Below are 14,621 nucleotides of genomic sequence, written 5' to 3' on the forward strand. Positions count from 1 at the left end.
ATCCAGGAACGCAAAGAGATCCTAAACTAGATCGTATTTCATATTGGCTTTCCTCAGCAACTCAGACAGTAACCAATCATGTCTGGTCAATATAGCCACAATGGGTATGAATGCCATTTTCTCAGCGGGAAGCAAAACTTGTGATCATGAAATGAGTTCTCATATTTTTGTTAGGTATCTACAGCCAGGCAATGGAGCTGGAGGTGTCTATGGCCAATATGACGACAACAGACGTGGGTCGTCATCGCAGTTGAGCTCTCACTCGCAGAGTAGCACTGGAGGTCGACAGCGCAAAGGACTTGTCAGTGGCCTCGTGAGGGGTGTGGCTGCCGGCATTGGTCTTGCCTCTGAAAGTTACCATAATCATCAAGAGAAGAAAAAGGCAAAAGCATCAGCGGCCGCTGCCACTGGGGAAAGTTCAACAGCAGGGGAAAGCTCTAGGGCATTTCACAACGAAGCGCATCCAGAAGACTCGTCAAGGGGATTCCCAGATGAGAAGCGTCACAGTTCGCATGAGCACGATGACGATGACTCTTCTGATAGTGAAGAGAATTCCGGCCCAATTCATGTTGATCAGAAGACGTCACGAGATTTAGAAGAGGCACAATGGGAACTTGATGCTGCGCAGCGACAACTGGAACCGCCACCTGATTATGCTACTGTCATGGAACAAGACCTTGACGTCCAAGCCATGGCAGACGGGTTCGTTCGGAGTCATACGTTGCCACCAAACCAACAGATTCAGCAACACGGATTGCCTATGCCTGTGATCCTCCCACAACGGCGACCAGGAGAGCGGGCCCGCGGCTTTATCCACGCGTACGCACCTCTGCTCCAAAACGTGGGAATCGACCAGGCAACTTTTATCGACTTTATCAAGCAGCTGAATATGGCGACAGCGCCATCGCCATGGATCAATGCTATCAATGTGGCAGCTATTGCTGTGCAGGGTGTTCCTGAGCCCATCACCATTGCCGTTTCTATTGCTGCCCAGGTCACCACTCAAGTTAGTCTTCAAGCGCATAGCCGGTCTAAAACCAATACCTTTTTAAACAAAATGAATGCCGAATTCTTTCGACCACTTGGGCTTATAGCCCTTGTCATGACCTGGAAACCAAGCCGGGTTGGTGAGGTCGTCACGCAAATGACGTTTGATGCAGCACTGGAGCAAGCTACGCAGAACGCTTCAGGTCCTCGACCTGGAATGGGCGGCGGTATTAGCAACAAGATGCAGGCTTCACACGGGACAACAAACTTTGAGTGGCCTGAGTCGGCGCCGCTGGTGTTTCCAACTCTGGACAAGCTGTCCGACTCTGCTGAAGGCAGGCAGGTGGTTGAAGAGGCTGAGAAGAAACAGCCAAACGGTATGAAGCGTAGCATGATATTCGCAATGGAGTATATGGATAAGAGATCCCAGGCTCAGTGGGCCAATATGCATCCGGAGAGCCGTCTCGCTCAATTGAACGTCAAGCCTGAGTTCCATTCACGTTACGCGGATCCGAACCATCCAGCTAGCAGCGGCAGTCTCTTAGCTTTACTAACAGGCGGCGCTATCGGTGGCGGAGTCAGCGACCGAAAGCAGGCCAGACGCGATCGGAAAGCCGCAAGACGTGACCGTAGGTCACAGAGAAGAGAGGAGCGCGGACCGACAATCTTAAACACCGTCGGACCAGGAGCTCTGATCCGGGGCATCAGGAAAATTATGCATGAGGTTCGTCCAACTTCTTACCTACCATCAGTTCCGTTCATAATATGATATACTTCTACGTTTATTATCTTTCAAATATATAAACATCGCTAAAGGCTTGATGAAGGATGTCTTATACCTCATGATTGCGAACTTACCGTCAGCTGAGGAAATGGCAGCAGCACAGCAATTCTTACAAATACATCCTGTACAAAGCTGATTTATAGAAGCATATGCATATCTATTGACGACGCATTATTTAGCTTAAGGAGCTTTCAACAGTTACACCATTGAATAGTTTCGCTTCAGTCTGTGTGTTGCTCCATCAGTCATGAAAGTCATGAAATCATCAAATTAGTAACTGGGGCAAAGTAAGACGGAATTTCGTACAGGTGGTTAAAACTTGGAATTTACAAGATCGGTATCTCAGTTATTAAACTCAAATAACAATCGCGAATTTCTTTTTTTACGAAAGTCTTTTACTATAGCTTACGATGTAGCTAGCCTGAACCTCCGCGATTTTATCTGTGAGTATGTTGCCTATGACTTAATTCACGGTGAGATATAGGCCAAGGGATGCTTCGACGTCAATTTGTAAGTGGATTATCTTGTTTCTATTGGCTAGTGCATATACGGAGTCTAGAACCTCCGTCTAATTATGCATTTGCCTACACAGCTTCCACTGGTTTCGCAATATCTCTTTATTCAGTCATTCCGACGGGATCATCCCCAGGCTCTTCATACGACCTTCTCGGCTTAGAGCCTCGAGTCCTTTCGTCAATAATGTTGGACTTATCAATAGCTTCCTTATCGTCTTGCTCTGCATCGAATTAACAAATGCAACAAACATTTGACTAACAAGATGACAGTTGTGAAGAGAGAAGAAAAAAAGGGTACCTACCCAGTTGCTGATCGGTGTCTGCTGAAGATGCCTGAATCGGATCCTCAAGTGGACCATTATCGCTTTGCACGGGAATTGACTCTTTCCCTCCCGTTACATACGAGTCATCTTGGACTTGTCCCTCTGGAACGTTGTCTATTTGCTCCGATGCGTACTCAGACATAGCGTGTATCAATGCCTTCTAAAAGTAAGAATTCAGTTAAAAAAGATTTCAGTATCAATTGTGTCAAGATTGCCTTTATTTCACAGCATCTAGTTGTCACAGGTAGTAGTATTTATAGTTGTAGATTAATGTAGGTTGAACTGTCCTGACATCACTTGATGCAGATTCACATGTGAGCATATAACTACCGTTGACGCGGGGAACGGGAACTTTCCGAGTTCGCGCCATTGTGGCTTTCGACTATGGAATGTGTAAAAGTAAATTCTATCGATTTCTTTAGATCTGGATGCAAATCAATGTGTCATGGACAAGCAAGATCAATCGGTGTCCACGGATGCGCTACCTGAGGATCCATGATGCCTTGAGCGTGGCTTCCGCTATGCCCGGACACTCTTATGTGTCGGAATTGCGTGAGCTTTTCCATATCGAAATTGGTTCCACTAATCCTTTTGGATGTGGTTTCGTTCTCAACAGAAAACGGCTCTCGTCGATATGTAAAGGAAGAATTCGGTGAACCAGTGTCAATATTAATATTATATGACTGCTTTCAAAGAAATACATGACGATATTGCATAACAGCTGAGACGTATGCTGAACAATCTGAGCGTCACACTACAACTATGACGACTTCGAAAGGGTATTGCTAGAAAAAGAGAAAAAGCAGTGATATGGAATCGCGAGTGGCCGATCGTTTACTATGTAGATGTACAAATATGATCGCTTCCATTTAGGCAGGGAAAGCTGCAACAATGAGCATGATAAGAATATCAATGTTCTATAACTGTGCGACAAATTATCCATGGCGACGATGGCCTCACTTGTGGCTGATAAATACAATGCGAGCAACATCGAAGGAAAGGATAATGCTTCATATGGAATTGAAGCCTCCTACAGATCTCATATGGAACAGTCTGCTTATCTAGCTTCCTTCCCCTCACCATAAAGCATTTTCATGCCTGCTTCTTTCCGCCCATCATTGATTGAACCGTACCTCCCACATTGCCCTCTGCTGTGAATTGCTCGCCAATCATTCCTTCCTTGCCGAAAGGCCCTCCTACCTTTTGCCCCATCCCTCCAATAGCACCCTCTTCTACAATGCACGAGAGACAAATAAGTATCACACTTCGTACCAAAAGTGAGAGGAAATCTGTGTGGTAATATCTGCCGACGTACCTGTGAAGTGTTGACCGACGGCACCTTCCTTGTCAAACATCTTGGGCTTCGTTTCATTAGCAGCCGTTTTAGGTGTGGTGTCTGAAACTAGACTCGGTTTTTGTTGAGGCTGAGATGACATGGTTCTTGGATTTCTTTCCGATGCTGCACAAGTTGGAAAGACAATGTTTAAAAAGTCTTGGGAGTTATTTGATGACTGGATGCATTTGAAACCATTCGAAGTATACAAAAGCCAAATCTTATATAGAACATTATTTTTTGTCATATTAATGTGGTAGGAGCGAAGTGCTTGATGGCGCACAGCCATGATTCATGAATGACGCACGAGTCCGGCTCAACTTGAAGAGCCATTCTCAATGACGACTATCATTTACTTTTCTTATAAACTTAACCTGGTAATTGTGATGGAGTTGATGACGCTCAATGACACCTGCATTGATCATATCATTAAAAGTATGTGAATCATTGCCAGTCAATGATATTTCTCGATCACATGATGCTAATTCAGTGGCAATTAACTTGTTGCAAATAGCCTCATATTTCTTCGGTATATGGACAAATACGACGTAGTTCATTACCATCGTAGCGTAAGTCTATTCTCTTGACCTTTTCTCATAATAAACTAAGAACAATCGATATTCTTCTAGGGCCATTCTGTAAAGTACCATCAGGGGATTTATGACTCCTGCATACCTGTTAGCCAAAGCAGTTTATTAGGTGCCCGTTGTGGCTACAGTGTGACAAATACCAGCCAGGACTTGTCAATTCTAGATATCTAACCGACAGATCTATGCATGGTTGGGTTAACTTTGCCATTTCGTTGTTACAGTTTCTACCTTATATCTATATCCAAGTACAAGTTCTGTTGGAAGTAATCGGGTAAAGGATATAATAGCTAGTCTATTACTGAGGTATTTGGACAACGAAGCGACCGACAATATCACCGCGCTTCACTCGTTCGAATAGCTCTCCAGTTTTCGAAAACTCGAAGACTTCAACTTTCGGAACCACTTCTTTCTTGCCAGCTGAGATGAGCAAATCTTTGAGCTGTTTTTCAGACCCTACATGACAGGCTTTAATAACCAAACCTGTGAACTCGCATTAGCATAACTCTTCTCATCTATCACTCCCTTCTTTCCAATAGTCTCACTTACCTCTATATTCAAGATCAGTAGGAGAAATGGGGAGACGATAATCCATTCTGGTAATACCAGCACAGACCATCGTTCCTGTAAATTTTAGATACTTCAGTGCCTGATCAAAGGCTTCAGTTGCTGCTGGGACAACTATAGCCACGTCGGCACCTTTACCATTTGTCAATTCCATCACCCTTTTGATAACATCCTCTGTCTTGAAGTCGATAAAAGCGTTTGCTCCAAGTTCGAGACTTAGTTTTTGCTTGGTCGATCCGGTGTCGATTGCGATGATGTTTAAACGCTTGTGGCTCTTCATGTTAGAGGCAAGTTGAAGTCCCAAGTGCCCTAAACCGCCTCCTGATCCAGAGATAACCAAAGTGTCACCATCCGCAAGAGCATCGTCAGATAAGGATAAGGCCCCGACCATGGTAATGCCGCCGCAGAGAAACGGGGCGGCATGGAACGATGATAATTCATCTGGAATTGGCATCAAGTAATCCGCATTTGCGACAACATACTGCTGCATAGTCCCTGGTCTATCAGTGCCGGTATTTAGCTGGTTTATACACCAGTTATCAAGACCTGCTTTGCAATTGTAACAGTGGCCGCACACACTGTAAATCCACCCAAGGCCAACTCTCTGACCGAGAAGGGTATCCGCAACGTCGGGACCGAGCTGCACAACTTGGCCGATTCCCTCATGACAGGGAACTTCATCGTAATGGGGGTTGTTTCCCGTATATACGTAAATATCTGAGTAGCTGAGGTTCACCAAAAGACAATATCAAGTCAGCCATCTATATTCAGTATAGTATAAAAGAGCAGGTTGCTCATGACTCGGTACTTCATTCGCTTCCATGACACACACTTACCAGATTCCTGAGCATTCCATCTTCAGTAAGACTTCATTTTTCCCAGGCTGCGGAACAGGATAATCATGGCGGATCTCTATCCGTGCATTTGAACCAGGATTCTTGATAAGAGCTGCTGTTTGGACGCTAGGGATTTGCGCGGTCATTTTGGAAGTGTCTCTGCAATATTGAAGTATTAACCCGGGTGATGAACTAGAGTTATGGTTCCGTAGTAAAGTAATATGACTGTTGATTTAAACAAATGCACCCTATTATGGATCATTATATGTAGACAACATCTATTAATAATGAGCTACCAGGATTTCCTCGCTGCAACTGCGCATAAGCAACATGTTTCTAATCAATTCGGAAGCGAGACTTGGGGTTGGTGGGCTGGCTGTAACCAACTGCTGGCTGGGGTAATTGACCGGATCCGAACAACGAAAGATAGTGTAGTGGAAGAGGGGTTGAATGTTATGAGGATTTCGGATCCGAGAGCGACCGCGCCATGTACAGGGCTGGTGCTTACGACGGCAACTTGGCATTATGCTTACGGAGTACCTTGAGCTAATAAGCCCCTACGCCCCGTTTTAGGGAGGCCATTTCTTCACCTGTGGTTTACAAATGCAGAAACCAGATAGTGGAACGTTTGTTAGCTTCCCATAACTTGGTTGTTACTTTTCTCCTTATGTGGACTAATCGCATACGTATTCTTATGATGACATGTATCGAAAAATCCTTGACTCTAGACTAAAGAATGCTCCTTTATTACCATTTCTCTCGGAAGAGGTGATCAAATCTTCTTAGGGAGACTGGAAAATATGACAAGATATAATTCCACAAACATAAACTAACAGGATTTCTGAAGCTCACAGAAAGGGCTCAAAATGAACAGCTCTCAGTACATGGAATGCGGTTAATGAGAAAATACGCAATGAAATAAATCAGTCGCAACCATAGTAGGTGGCTGGCAACTATTCGCATAAGATCACGTTGAAGCAAGGAGTAGATCTCAGGACGTAGGTTCAGGTGACGCTAGTCGCGGAAATAGACCGTGAATTAGTCACGGCCATAGTAGGTGGCTGAAATATGTCTATAGCATTGGGTCGTAATGGTTCCGTTACTGTGGAGTTTGAAGTGATTGGTGGGGATAGTTGCCCATGAGTTGTGAGGATGCCAACTTGCTTGATAAGCTAGGCTACGCGTTGTTTGCGTTCTGGGAACGCGGAATGGCTTCATATGGCAAGCTTTCATAAGCTGTAATTAAAAATCAAGGAAATTAAATGGCTCACAGAAGCATTGCTTTACAGCAGAACTCCGTAAAGGATATAAATAGCCAAATACCCCAAGCGACATGCCTATCCATATCGTTTCCATCAATCTTTATTTTAATCAAATCTCAAAATTTCGGACATCTCTATTTCAGTGTGATACACGGCACGATACTTTCGCCTATAAGAGAAACAAAAATGGCTTTAAGAGTTGCGGTAGCTGGTGCTACTGGAGATTTAGGAGTTCCCATTGTAAATGCTCTCCTGGCGGCAGGCTACCGTGTGACAGCCCTTACACGGGAGGGCAGCAATAACGCCTCAAAACTCCCAACCAATTCAAATTTATCCATCACTGAAGTTGACTACTCCTCAGTGCAATCTCTGACAGCTGCTCTCAGAGACCATACAGTCGTCGTCTCTACTCTTACCTCTACATTCGTTGACGACCAAAATCCTCTCATCGATGGTGCGATTGCTGCTGGGGTTACAAGATTCATTCCTTCAGAATTTGGCAGCGATGTCACTCATCCTAAACGCAACGCATTACCTGTGTTTGAAGGCAAGGTTAAGACGCACGAGTATCTCAAGATTGCTGCAGCTCAGAATCTGGGCTTCACTTACACGGTGATATGCACCGGAGCCTTCTTGGACTGGGGTCTTCATGGCTTCCTGATAAATGTTCCTGCACATACTGCCACTATTTACAATGGTGGCAACATCCCATGTTCGGCTACCAATCTCGATACGATTGGCAAAGCCATCGTCGGAGTTATTCAGCACCTTCCTGAGACAACTAACCGTCCGGTCTATATTCAGGATACTGTCTTTACACAAAACCAATTAATTCAGTACGCTCAAGAGAAGGACGGTATTCCATGGAAGCTCACGCATAAATCTACTGAGAAAATGTATGCCGATTCTATGGCGGAAGTGGCAAAGGGAAACAACGATTGGTTGGTCCTGCAGGACTTTGTTTTTAGCGCTTGTTTTGGAGAGGGATATGGTAGTGATATCTCCCATCTCTTAGATAATGAGCTTCTAGGAGTGAAGGGATTGACAGATGCTGAGGTTAGAGCACTTGTTGAGAGCCTGTTGTAACACATCCCAGTCACAATAAGTATGTTGGTGGAGCAGAAATGGGCTGGGAAATACTCCCGGTGTGAAAATACTCATGTTTATTTTACCAATGTGAATGCGCGGATAATTAGAAAGTTTTAAATCTTAATCGTATCAATATTTGGCCAATATTCCGTTTGCTGTGTGGGCAAAACTTGTTACAGTATTGTTTTGTTGTCTCTTGAAGGACGCATCGTCTTTGAGAGCTGATCTCTTAAAAAGTATCGGCAATTATAACCACATGCTTCTCAAAGCATCAAAATACAATATTATTTAATCAAATTCCATTAATTATTTATAAACATAACGAACTTTATGCTATGTGTTCAAGCTGCAGGGCGGGTAAATCTCATAAAAAAGTTCGTAACAAGAGTTGTAGCGGAGATGTGGGTTGGCAAGTCGCCAGCAGCTATTTGAGAAAAGTTGATATCAGGCGAAGCCCAGTCATGCTCTAAATACCAAATATGTTAGTCAATGGGACTTATATAAACAACTTGGACAGCATGGATTGGATCATACTCTGGTCATCGGTCTTGTAATGCTCAATAACAGCTTCTTGGCCATCGCAAGTCCAGCTGAGGTGATGCACATCGTTGTCGAACAAATCTTCTTGCTGGTATTGCTCATCACATTGGTTCCTCTCCGCCCACCGGTTAAGCCTGTATTTTCTCAAGCATTAGCAACCGACTCAGCCTAAATTACGAGACTAAACGTGGTAACTCACCAGTTCGGAATGGAAGGCTCGATGCCACCCTCGCCCTCACCACCATCATATTTTACATCAGTGTCCGCGCCTCCATGGATCTCAAGGATCGGCATAGGCACGCGAGCCGGCTGGCAGTCAAGATAGTTTGCGTCGTTATTGGTGTAGAAGGAGCCAGACCCAGGCGCAAAAGCAGCAAACTCGCCACCAACAGTAGCGTTGCAGGCAATAGTGTCAACGAAGCCTCCGCCAATAGACAAGCCAGTAGCATAGATTCGAGCACTGTCAATACAAAAGTTCTGCCTCAAGTCGACCAGCAGGTCCCAAACAAATTGCAGGTCTTGTTCGATTGTCGCTTCGGAATAGTTGGCTCCAGCCCAAGCACCGCCTAGCCCATCTGGATACACCATGATCTTGTCGCCTGTAAACTGCGAAGAATCGAAACCGGTGTCTGCCTCGAAGAAGAGGCCAATGCTACTGGAGCCATGAAAGCCTAGGATGGTTGGGTATTTATTATTCGCATCGTAGCTCGAGGGTACATGTATCAAATAGCTACGGTCCACGCCGCCTGATTGAACATTGCGGGGTTGAGGGATGCCGTTGAACAAGTGAGACTTGCCACAGCCAGACGTATCACCGCCAGAGTACGGCGTAGCAGCCGATACACAAGCAGTGAATAGCGCGAGGATACTAAATCTCGTAGCCTTCACCATTGTGGATGTGTGGATTCTTAACTCGATCGCGGTAATGGGCCAGCCGCTCTACTTCATATATAAATGCACCCATTTCTCTCGCTTCTATCTACCTAGCCTTTGAGGTAATTTTCGGTTCCATCAATACCGGAGAACATTCACGTGTCAGGTACAGAGTTCCAACGAGTATACGAGCTACACCGAACTAGGTGGATAGAATTCACATCTAAAGCACTAATTAGGAAGGTATTGGGTTTCACGAGGCCATCACCGTTCCACGCGCCTTAATCATGCTTTGTAATTTAGATATCGCTGAGACATCTTTTAGCATATCACCTGCGGCGAATCACGATGTACTGGATTTTCCAGACTACAACCTAACACAAGGTTCAACTGATCCAAGAAAGGGTTTTTTTTTTTTTTTTTTTTTTCTTTTCTCAATAATGTTTAATGTGTCAAAGTTTAAATAATCTTGGGCGGAGTCTTGGCTTTTCCCGTCCAAATTCGGTTCTTTTCACCGCCGCTTGTTTCATCTGAAACGAATCACTCGGCGCAATCAGTAGCATTTTGATTGGCCCGATCGCGTAGATATCACAAACGTCTTTTATTTATTTATTTTCCCAAAGCACCTATGTGGCGTTGAGGTCACTCCACGCGCTTCCTGGCCTAGGTACCTTATGATGTGCAGGATCAGCATATCCTGGAACGTATGACTGGTCGACTGTACATCATTGTGCGGAAGTCATTACAACCGTGATTGTATTAGGGTAACATGCGTATACAAGTATTAATTTAGGAGCTAGATTGCTAAGACAATATCGGTAACTACATGTACTGGTTGAATCAGGTAGGAACCCGTGGCGCCTATGCTTTGGTAAATGCGCAGGTCATCTTTTACCTCCACTTGTTATCCCAGCCAGCCTGCTCAATGACAAAGGCAATGGCAAGCTCAGAGAATCGAGCCATGTGCTGAGACAAAATTAGCAAATTTATTCGTAAAAGCGGACAAGGGACACCAACCTCAAGGGAGAAAACTCCAGCATCATCATCAACGTGCATTGTGTCCTTTTCCGTATGAATATAAGGATCATAGTCGCCGACCGAAGGGTTGCCCTCAGACGCAAAAGCAGCAGGATATCCGAGCTGCGTATACGACATATAATCCGAACCAGCACCGCTGATCTCGTTAGCCACTTCATCATACAAAAGGCGCACAACACCAGGAAGTAACAGAGTTCTAAACTTACCTAGGCAGCGTAAAGACGTTGGCAGGGATGGAAATATACTCCTTAGCCAAGTCTGCGGCCCAGCTTGTTAGCGGGGCGTCTGCTTCAGTCTCGATGAATCCGATGGATTCTGTCGCGTTTTTGGCAATAAATGCAGTCATGTCCTTGGTGACGTGTTAGTGAAACTGTAATGACTGACGACAGTATGTTCCAAAAATACTCACAAACTCCATCATGGCACCAATCCGAGCCCCAGACTCTTTCTTGTATCTCGCAACGGCCTGGCTACCCAAGAGCCCGCCCTCCTCGGCAGCATACCAGTGGAATTCAACAGGCCCATTAACCGGGATGAACCCGCTCTCTGCCAGAACGCGGAAAGCTTCGAGGATGCTCACCGTGCCAGAGCAGTCGTCGTCGGCGCCTGGCGAGGGGAGTAGCGGGAACAGATAATTCATAGAGTCCTGGTGCGCGCCGAGGATGGTCAGTGGCAGTGAGAAATTTCGCACTTTGGGCTCAAAACGAGCAATGATGGATGATTGAGGGAAAGGGTGAGTAAAAAACTCGAGAGAGATGTGGGTGTGGAATGGTGCATTCTTGATGATCTAGCAATATTGACATTAGTATGGCGAGTCAGATCGGTATCAGCACGTTTAGACTGAAGTCTACGAGCAAATCATACCTCGGCGATGTGGTTATAAAGCCATTGTGAACTTTCCTCGCCAGTGACACTACCAAAGTATCGCGTATAATAGCCTGTCATATGTTCAAGAACATCGTGCATCTTCTCAGTAGATACCCGGGGCAGCAATGACTTGACCAGGCGCTGGTGAGAAAGTTTGGGCAAGTCTGCGTGGTAGAATTAGCAACATTGAATAGACGTCAAACTAATTGCATAGGCAGCGCATCCATCCGACTTACGGGCTTCACCGGCGAGCGCATGAACTTGCTCTTTGTAAAAGTCTTCGTGGTCAGTAATATCGGTAAACTTCTTGCCCTTGCGCTTGAGGCGCAGTTTGTCACCCTCTGTTAACCATTGAGCGCTTGGCTCTCCAAACACGTGAAGGAGGCGTGGTTGAGCCAGCGCTTCAGCAGCCTCAGGATGAAGCGAAACGAACGCGTCAACAGGATCTGGGTGCTTCTCCAAAGCAGCGAGAATAGCTGGATCAACTTGATGATGCTTGGTTGAAGCGGTGAGATGGATTTGCGCGTCTTGGGACGCGGAACAAGCGGCGAAGAAGCTCGCGCTCAAGAGCAGCGAGCTCGTGCAGATTGACTTCAGCATCGCGGCGGTTGAGTCTTCTCAGCACTTTCTGAAACGTGAGAGAGACAGTGTACAAAAGTGTCAACGTAAAGACGCTTCACCGTCAAAATATTGCGAGCGTTCAAAGAAGCTATGTATGAGTCTGAATCCGTGAACCTGAACCATCGCAAACCCCACTTCCCACGGCGGAGTTGATCCTACAGGCTAACTAACCCCGGGTTCTGTACCCCAAGATAAGAGCCCCGGTCGTTAAATAGTGACAGTAAAGAGGTTGTGCGTACTCCGTATTCGCCGGAGCCTAAAGAAAGAATATTTAATGAGGAGTAGAGCAAAAGTTACAACTTCATCTGGGAATTATTCTGATACGTTAATGTTTTACTTGCCCGAGATCCGATATCATGTTCTCTTCATTGCGATGATAAGCCAACTAAGGGAAAAGAGCCGGAGCCGGAGTTACAGTACTTGGCTACAGATGAAAATACGAGTGTCGAAGCCACGAGCTTTACAAGTGCTACTTAGCATTGTACCCTTTGGTAAATCTTTATAGGCTCACGCATCTCAATTTTCACGATAAATGACTACACATATCCGCCATCTCTCGTTCTGTTAGCCCTTATATCGATGGGCTCCCACGAATGCACGTATCCTTGCATCCGGCGACTGTTATCATAACTTTCTCTTCTGTCGGATATCGTCTGCGTGATGACAGTGGATACCGGAATGACGTGTCTATCATCCCCGCGAGGCCATTCATGTAGTTGCTGCTGCGAGGATGATGTTGAAACTTTTGGAAGCTTATACTGGTCATGCTCTTGCTCACTATTCCTAGGAGTTTCTTTTCCATCGTTTGTGATGTATCCTTTCGACCTCGACGACGAGTGTCTTGAGCGGAGAAGTGACATCGATCGAATTGAGGAGTATAGCCTGCTCTGAGAGAATATTTTCAGCCACCAGGCGTATATACCTGGGGTACAGCTGACAATGATAGTTCCAAAAGTGTCGATATATCTATGAGACTTTAGCATACTCCACTTGAAACCCGCAACACCATTATAGACTTACGCGGTGATGGACACATTCGCCCCGTTCCAAGTCGGATCAGTAGAACTCCTGAAGACAACAATCCTATAAGCAAGTCCAACTGAGCTTGTAACAATGATACTGAATATTATGTCCCTTGTTAGAATTCGACCAAATTGTTCTGCTAAAAGATAGTGGGGAGAAATTTGACACGTACGCGAAGCCGATGAGAAACACGATGATAAGACCATGTTTCTTTTTCTTATCCATCTTCAAGTTGGCGATGATGGGAAATGGCAGGACAAAGATGGCTATGTCAATCACCAAAATGCAAACGCCCACAGCTACAGTGACTGGAGCGCCTGTAGCACATCTCGCCATGAGTTTGCTATCCCAAATGTCGTGTCCGTGGGGAACGCAGAGCACAGCGAAGAGCCCTGCATGAGTGATCGAGCCCATGGAGAGCAAGATTAGGAGCACAAAACAAGCGTTACGAACCCATCGAAGGCTACCGAAGATTCTGAGGAAAAATGCCAGGATAGATGCCTTTGCAAGCCAATTGCCCGCAGCGCCAAAGAACTGAGATACGACATGCCTCTATGAAGACAGTTATTGTTAGTATAACCCATATAGTTCTATTTAGATGAATGCATACCTTTAGAACCCAGGGTGTAATGACGCTCACAGGTAGATCCCATGCATGCTTTCCAAGTCCTCTTCCAAAATCTTATGGTAGAGAGTATGAAGGTAAGCGCTGTATTCATGATGCAAAGGACATAATAGAAGGATAGATGATGTGACTATGTTGACTTACTAGCCGTAAGTAGTCCCCAGTAGACGAGCACACACATCTCTGCTCCCAAGCAAAAGCCTGAAGGTCAATATTAGCGAATATTGTTTGTGTAATAGTGGTTTGAGCTACGAATTAACAACATTATTCTTACAGTCATCAAGAAATAGGCGCCCGACGTTTTTGCAACTCGCATAGATACGAACTGCGACAAAGATGATGCTCAGCGAAATGATGACCGCGCCGATGGATAGATTTGCCGTTTCCAACGACTGGCCACCTACGAAGTTTGGTGGACTTCCATCTGGGTTTGGGGATAATGGTAGCTTCGAAAAGTCAATATCTCCTTGGGAAATAGCCATCCTTGCAGAATTCTAACAAAAAGTCAACACTCCAATGTCGCTAAGCTCGAGGATGGAGCAGCAGGATGGAGATAATGTTTCCTGGTATTTCTGGAATACTGGAAACATTTCTATGAACAGCAGACATACAGTACTTGGGGTAGGCCAGAATATCCTAAAACTTGCTAAGGGCGATTTGGCTACCAACACGTTCCCATGATGCAGGAAGGAATCTTGGCGTAAGACTCTCTAAGACAGTGCGACGCTGCGCCATGCCTCATGGAGTGGGA

General features: G+C 45.4%; 6 protein-coding genes across 6 annotated transcripts; 2 read left to right on the forward strand and 4 right to left on the reverse strand.

Annotated features, from left to right (window-relative positions):
* Window positions 1-78: 78 nt before the first annotated feature.
* On the forward strand, window positions 79-1,756 carry T069G_03518 (uncharacterized protein; the record flags this gene model as incomplete). The annotated part of the gene is made up of 2 exons (XM_056170728.1): window positions 79-104; window positions 175-1,756. The coding sequence occupies 2 exons, from the start codon at window positions 79-81 to the stop codon at window positions 1,754-1,756; spliced, it is 1,608 nt and encodes a 535-aa protein (XP_056031620.1).
* A 3,071-nt stretch (window positions 1,757-4,827) lies between these two features.
* Window positions 4,828-6,078, reverse strand: T069G_03519 (zinc-binding dehydrogenase domain-containing protein; the record flags this gene model as incomplete). The annotated part of the gene is made up of 4 exons (XM_056170729.1): window positions 4,828-5,012; window positions 5,079-5,577; window positions 5,647-5,821; window positions 5,933-6,078. The coding sequence occupies 4 exons, from the start codon at window positions 6,076-6,078 to the stop codon at window positions 4,828-4,830; spliced, it is 1,005 nt and encodes a 334-aa protein (XP_056031621.1).
* Window positions 6,079-7,380: 1,302 nt separating this feature from the next.
* On the forward strand, window positions 7,381-8,280 carry T069G_03520 (nmrA-like family domain-containing protein; the record flags this gene model as incomplete). The annotated part of the gene is made up of 1 exon (XM_056170730.1): window positions 7,381-8,280. One exon carries the CDS (start codon window positions 7,381-7,383, stop codon window positions 8,278-8,280), a length of 900 nt encoding a protein of 299 aa, XP_056031622.1.
* A 344-nt stretch (window positions 8,281-8,624) lies between these two features.
* On the reverse strand, window positions 8,625-9,714 carry T069G_03521 (uncharacterized protein; the record flags this gene model as incomplete). Its single annotated transcript, XM_056170731.1, has 3 exons — window positions 8,625-8,749; window positions 8,818-8,957; window positions 9,023-9,714. 3 exons carry the CDS (start codon window positions 9,712-9,714, stop codon window positions 8,625-8,627), a joined length of 957 nt encoding a protein of 318 aa, XP_056031623.1.
* Window positions 9,715-10,587: 873 nt separating this feature from the next.
* T069G_03522 (peptidase family m28 domain-containing protein) lies at window positions 10,588-12,201 on the reverse strand (the record flags this gene model as incomplete). The annotated part of the gene is made up of 6 exons (XM_056170732.1): window positions 10,588-10,662; window positions 10,714-10,870; window positions 10,941-11,083; window positions 11,144-11,521; window positions 11,599-11,765; window positions 11,838-12,201. The coding sequence occupies 6 exons, from the start codon at window positions 12,199-12,201 to the stop codon at window positions 10,588-10,590; spliced, it is 1,284 nt and encodes a 427-aa protein (XP_056031624.1).
* Window positions 12,202-12,758: 557 nt separating this feature from the next.
* On the reverse strand, window positions 12,759-14,352 carry T069G_03523 (uncharacterized protein; the record flags this gene model as incomplete). The annotated part of the gene is made up of 6 exons (XM_056170733.1): window positions 12,759-13,188; window positions 13,243-13,341; window positions 13,418-13,779; window positions 13,856-13,926; window positions 14,015-14,071; window positions 14,145-14,352. 6 exons carry the CDS (start codon window positions 14,350-14,352, stop codon window positions 12,759-12,761), a joined length of 1,227 nt encoding a protein of 408 aa, XP_056031625.1.
* Window positions 14,353-14,621: the final 269 nt, after the last annotated feature.

This window comes from Trichoderma breve, chromosome 2 (assembly GCF_028502605.1).
Source record: "Trichoderma breve strain T069 chromosome 2, whole genome shotgun sequence".
NCBI lineage: Eukaryota > Fungi > Ascomycota > Sordariomycetes > Hypocreales > Hypocreaceae > Trichoderma > Trichoderma breve.